The sequence below is a fragment of the Dendrobates tinctorius genome, unplaced genomic scaffold (assembly GCF_039654945.1).
Source record: "Dendrobates tinctorius isolate UK_male_01 unplaced genomic scaffold, ASM3965494v1 ptg000211l, whole genome shotgun sequence".
NCBI classification, from domain to species: Eukaryota; Metazoa; Chordata; class Amphibia; order Anura; family Dendrobatidae; genus Dendrobates; species Dendrobates tinctorius.
In genome coordinates, this window is record NW_027361878.1 from 23,432,449 (window position 1) to 23,438,984 (window position 6,536).

General features: G+C 41.5%; 1 protein-coding gene across 1 annotated transcript; it reads right to left on the minus strand.

Moving 5' to 3' along the window:
• Window positions 1-2,135: 2,135 nt before the first annotated feature.
• On the minus strand, window positions 2,136-6,235 carry LOC141058372 (LRRN4 C-terminal-like protein). Its single transcript, XM_073554618.1, has 2 exons — window positions 6,034-6,235; window positions 2,136-3,089 (listed from the first exon to the last, which is right to left on the minus strand). Exon 2 carries the CDS (start codon window positions 3,087-3,089, stop codon window positions 2,244-2,246), a length of 846 nt encoding a protein of 281 aa, XP_073410719.1. The 5' UTR covers window positions 6,034-6,235; the 3' UTR covers window positions 2,136-2,243.
• Between the last annotated feature and the right edge of the window lie 301 nt (window positions 6,236-6,536).

Here is a 6,536-nt window from a genome sequence, read left to right on the forward strand (position 1 = left end):
TATCCTGGAGCTCTTCATTCTGAATTGTCTCAGCTGTTCTGTGTTGGCCACTTCCCTCTGGTATACATTCTCACCACTGGCACTTGGGAGTTGCCAGTGATAGTTCTGTTTCCTGGTTTGGTGTTGGAGGAGATATTCAGTATTTGGAGTAGGCATTTGGAGAGTTGTTCTAAAGATTGCTGTGTGGAGTTCGTTTGCATGTTTATTCTCATCCTGTCGTATTTGGTTTCTCCTACCTATTCCTCCTCTGTGTTCCACACTGTTGTTTTGTGAGTATTTTTGTATGATTGCGGTTTTTTTCTTCATCATTGTCTGTCTTCCCTTGTCTATCGGTCTGGTTAGTGTTATCCTATACACTTCAGCCTCACATCTCCCTGAATGGGCGAGGGATCAGATGAGGTTAAAGATAGGAGCATTGCAAGGTACGTGAACCTGGCGTCTCCACCTTCAGGTGTGATCCAGGGGACAGGTATAGATTAGGGTGCCCCCTAGTTCGCGGGATCAGGTAGGTGCCCACAGTCCCTAGCGACTAAATTACATCTATGATTTTATTTCTTTGCCTGTGTGGATTGGATGGGTTGTTACCGACATCTGGTGAGAATTTCATGTTAATAGCACTTTTAGAAATAGATTTACTTAGAAAATTGGTGATCTGTTCAATACTTATATTACTGTAAGTATGTATATATATATATATTATTATATTATATTGTGTATATACATCTAAGTGATTGTTTTGTGCAAAAGTAGTGAATCAATACTGGACAACCCCTTTTTAAGTGTTAAAGTGCCCCAAATACAATAAAAAATAAATTTACCCCTGAAAGCAGCGCCATTCCAGCAATGTCACTGCTATCTTTCTCAATGTTCATGAGACATTCTTTGTCATGTGACCAATGTAGTTAATCAACTGCATCCTTCACTATTCCGTCAGAGCCGTGTGCACTTGTATAAGCACCGTACACAGCAGCAGATGGTACGTTCAGGTACATAAGACCTTAGTGTTGGGACCTGTTTGTGTTGGATATCCAGTGGTTCTCAGAGGCCCTAAAGCAAAAGATGAGCCGTATGGAGCCATTCTACGGTAGAATACGCGCTGCCACCTCTCCACTCACTGGTGGTACGACACCAGCCGGAATAGGGGAGTCCCGTTCTGGAGATCAGTGAATGTCTCTCATGAGACATCCTCTTTGATGCCTTCCTCCATCTTAACCTCACCATTAGGGCTCATTCAGACGAGCATATTAAACGTCCGTGTGCCAAACTGATCGCATACAGACCGCACAGTGACCAATGCAAATCAATATGGTCGCTCACATGAACGTTATTGCACACGGGCCGACGATGGTGTATGAAATCACTATTTTGATCTCTGTTTCGGATCAGACTCGTCCATTATAAGCGAGTAAAAAACAGATCACGTACGGGTTACCATCCATATGTTGTGTGTTTTTCATGGATCCATTACAATTTTTTAACATAATAAAAAGCCAAATATAGTTTTCTAATTATTAAATTGTTCTTGTAAAAACCATACGGATATAGGAAAGGGAGCACACGGTTGAAAAATCATCTTTTTTTTTTCAGGATGAAAAATGGACAATTTGGCATACACTCATCTGAACCTGGCCTGTTACTTATAGTAATGTGTCAAAATGCAACAGTAACCTCGGCAGCACCCATCTATGCTCCCATAAAGGTGCCAATCTCTGGCAGTTTAATGCTTCTGATTGGTATTTTCTACCAAAGTGAATGAGACCTTAGCGTTAGGCCTCGTTCACACGTTCAGTATTTGGTCAATGAAAACATCAGGATTTGTAAGCCAAAACCAGGAGTGGGTGAAAAATGCAAAAATGGTGACAGATTTCTAATATACTTTCCCTCTGATTGTTTCATTCCTGGTTTTGGCTTACAAATTCTGGAGGTAAAGAAAAAACTCAACAAATACTCAATGTTTGCACGTGGCCTTAGTGGTCCTGACGTTTTCCAATCAGTATCCATGTTAGCAATAAACCCAAGATCTTAGTAATTTTCCCCTTATGTCTTCTGATCACGACTAGCTCCGCTATGTGAGGTCTCCTGCTTAGTGAACCCGAAATCTAAAACTCTTCTTTTGTAATTATATGATAATGGAATGATATAAAAAATATATTTTATTATAATAAATATCACAACATTACATTTCTTTTGCATCGTCACATACATCAATATGAAACCTCGCGCTCTCCCGGTAGACTCTAGGACTACTCACAACTGCCTATGCTCCCTGCCCGATAGGTGTAGTTCGGTACTCCACTTTCTTCCAGGTTGAACTCCCTCTTGGCCTCATTTCTCTTTCTTGTCCAAAGACAGAAGCCCAAAATAATCAGCAATCCCGCGAGCGCTGCCAGTCCTATCCCAATTCCTATGTATAAGGATTGCATGGTGGTATGGACGGTCCTGCATGGACCTGGCCTACTTCCGGCTGGTCTGTCGTCTTCTTCATGAGCCTGACTTTCTCCTGCCTCATTAAATGCCACCACGCACACTGTATACGGAGAAGCGGGATCAAGATGGTCAATAGTATGTGACCGAAAAGAGCTGTTGAGATCCGGCCCCTTCTCCAATGAGCCCCCTTGCTTTCCAAGCAGCACTCTGTACCCACGTACCGTGGATGAAGGAGAACACCAGTTTATGGTCAATTGGGTCTCACCAAGCAGGACTTCTCTAACAGAGGGAGAATCTGGAATCATTTCTGGACCATCTATTCCAGGGCAAAGACATTTCCCACCTGCATGCCACTGAATCTCCTCGCATGTGGGTTCCAGGTGCTTACACCCATCATACTGGCAGGAAAGTTTAGTAACAGGTGAGGTTGAAGCAACAGTCGCCCCTTCTTCGTAATCGTATTCTTCCTCTGAGCCTCCAACGATGAACTCAATCTTGTCCCTTGTGCTTCGATCCTTCTGGGTGGGATGAGGGGTGACAGATGTTTGGTTTATGCCCGAGATTGGAGCAGGGGTGGAGGAGCTGGAATTTCCACCTTCTTGTGAGGAACCTGTTGTAAAAACTAAGACAGGCAGAAGAAGCAATAGGAAAGATGATGCCATCTGGAGGCAGAAAGAAAAGAAGGTAGAGAACAAAAAAAAAGGAAAATAATGGAGGAAAATCAGTAAAGTGAGAGTGGCAAGAAATAATTAAAAAAAAAAATAGAAAAGGTTATTTGTATTATTTTTATGCTTCGTGTTTTTATTCTATTGCAATGGAGCACAAAAGTACAGGGAAGAGGGCGTACAAAAGGATGTCTACGTGGACCTATTGGGGGTCCGGTGCTTACAAGAACAGGTGAATTATGATTTAATATTACAGACGTATTGTATGCGCTGTGATATACAAGTAAGGAAATAATGCATAGGTCATTGTGTATTTTGTATACCACTTACACAGGGTTGACTACCATCCAGAAATTCCTGAACAGGCCATAAAAATATGGTACTTTTTTGCTTTGCCAAAAAAAAAAAATTGACGTTTTTTTTTTTAATCTGGGAAAAACCTGTGTAGATTATTAACACTGCAATGTGTCCCTAGAAAAGGTCTGTCCATTATTTTTGGGTACGTGATCCAGAAAAATTGTCAACCCTGCAGTTACGGTACCTTTATTCCTATCACTATTGCAGATAGAGACTTTGCACGTCAACTTGATTCCCCTATTTACTCTTATCGTCCGTGCAGTAACATGTCAGGACAAAGCTCAGGCTTATGGTTTGTCGACTTAAAAATGTGCAAAGATTTTCCTGCAAGGAAAGCAGGTACAGGTGTAGCAGAGCCGAGTCTGTCATTGTAAAAAGAATGTGTTAAATGGGTTTTATGCATGCACATTTAAAGGGAATGTGTCATTAAATTACCTATTGTTTAAATCAAGTTTTTGTGAATTTTTTTTTTAGGTCACAATCTTAAATTAAAAGTTTTTCAATTTTTACAGTGGCCAATGGGGCTTATTTTTGACTAACTTCCTAATGTTTAAGGAAACAATACATGTACATTGGCCACAATGGTGGTAAATGTACATGTGTTCTCTCGGTTTTATCTTTTGAATTTAAGCGTTTAATGAGAGTGTCAAGGTCATTGTGAAAAAGAGGAGGAGCTGTGACATCGCCTGTTTTGATTGGTGGATTCTGTATTATCAACTGTGTATAGAGATATTCATATTTTCTATCATTGTAATCCTGCATAAAAGGAAAAAGATAGCCAGCTCACCTGTCGGCATGTGTTGTTGGATGCACGGACCACGTGCAGTCATCACGTAGTAGTCAGAACAAAGTGGCAAAAAGGTCCAGCTTCACAAAAAGTCCAATTTATTGTATAAAATATAGTCCAGAAACAGTAAAATTTACATGAGTAACAAATAGGCTACGCGTTTCGAACAAAAACCATGTTCTTTTTCAGAGCAGGTGCTATTTGTTACTCATGTAAATTTTACTGTTTCTGAACTATATTTTATGCAATAAATTGGACTTTTTGTGAAGCTGGACCTTTTTTCCACTGTATTGTAATCCTGCCTCTGTTGAGAATGAGACTGCTGAAAACTCTTCCTGAAAGGTCAGGAAGTATCGGTCTTAAAAAAAAAAAAAAAAAAAAAAAAAAAAAAACAGTGGTAAAATTGCAGGGAAATATATATATATATATATATATATATATATATATATATATATATATATATATATATATATATTTTGCCAAAACGTTTTATTTTCTTAAAACACAAAGCGGATTTAAACAATAGGTAGTTTTCTGATTTCTGATGAAACACTCCCTTTTAGCCAATACTGGAGTTAGATCAACAGTTAGCCTCATAGTGTTGATATTTAGGTTACACAGGGCTCAGCACTTTTCCCTGCTGCAGCTCTAGCAGAGCTCAAACAGTGATTTTGTCAAAATGACAGCATGCAACCCAGCAAGTGACACATTGCAGCAATCAGGATCTCTGTCTCTACAACGTGCTGGTCTCTTAACACATAGCAGAAACATGCTGACGGATTCCATTTAGCTCAGAGCGGGGAACTTTTAAAATACCCATTGCAGAATGGAGAGGCAGGTTGGACATCTGACTGCGGCTCTATTCATTCTCTGTGGGGATGCTGGAAAAAAAAAATGAGTGCAGCTCCATAGGGAACGAATGGAACAGCAGTCGAACACACTTATTTTAATGGGATAAAAGTTCCCTGGTTGGCTGATAAGTGCGGATCCAAGCAGTCTGAATCGCACCGATCGATAAGTCATCACTTTTTCCTTGGATAGGAGATAACTTGTTTTCACCAGATAATCCCTTTAATTCAGCTCTGCTACATCTGATATATAGCAATATTACAGAAGGCTGTGGGTTCCTACTTGCTATATAGTGTGTGATGCAAGAGTTACAGTCACAAGGGGACCCCAATATGGCCCGTATGAGAACAGTACTACCAAACACTTGTAATAATTGGGGGCCCACAAGCGTCATGCTACCCCACTGACCAGAGGCGTAGCTAGGGGTTGAGCTCGGGGGGGGGGGGGGGCAAAAATCTGAGTGGGCCCCTAACCAGTAATCCTGATTACAACTCAGGGGGCGCATCCAGTGGCAGTAGCTCTGGGTGGGCCACCTCAGAGCAAGGGGCCTGGGGCGACTGCACCCTCTGCCCCCCTAGTAGCTACGCTACTGCCACTGATGTAACATATAGAATGTCTATAATAGGGAGGGTTAAGAATACAAAGAGTTGTACTACAAGTCTCAATATGCTCAGTTAAATCAGAATTTATATTGCCCAGCTTCAGGCCATCATAATATGTTGGGAGTTGAAGTGTCATGATATCTGGAGAGAAGCCCCATGAGCAGTCAGGATGGGAACACATATACTACACCCTAGGGTGTCGACACTACTATACCTAGCCTCCGGCTGTGAAAATATGCTGGGTGTTGTAGTTATGCCATAGCAGGAGGGCTAATAACTACAAAGAACAAGCCTTTCCTTCTGATTGTCTTATGGGCGATGGAGAGATCAGGGGGACCAGTCTTACCTTTCTGTAGATCGCAGCTTTTCGGGCTGGATTGACTTTCTGGGATGTCTCGGCTGTGTGTGCTCTTGAGAAATCCTGCACGTGTCTTTATATTCGCACCAGTTGTGAGGTCATTCCTGAGCAGAATCGAGTCCTGATTCACAGGCTGAGTATGTGGGAGTGGAGAGTGAGTGGAAGGTGATCAGGATGACAGGAGAGGGGAAAGGGAAGCAAGGGAGAGAGGACAGGTCTATAGCGCCTTCCAATGGGGCCGTACAGTAGCGTGATCCTACAGAATGGTCCAGGGGGGGGGCACCGCAGTTCATCCCCTTAGGACAAAATAATGTTTTCCAGAGGTTTACACACGGGTCCACATTCATCAGGTAATGCTAAGTGTACTTTTAAACAAGTGTCATGTTTTTCTTTTTTTCAATTTCCTATATCACTCAGATATACAGTTATGGCCGAAAGTGCTGGCACCCTTGAAATTGTTCCGGAAATTTACTTATTTCTATGAGAAAATA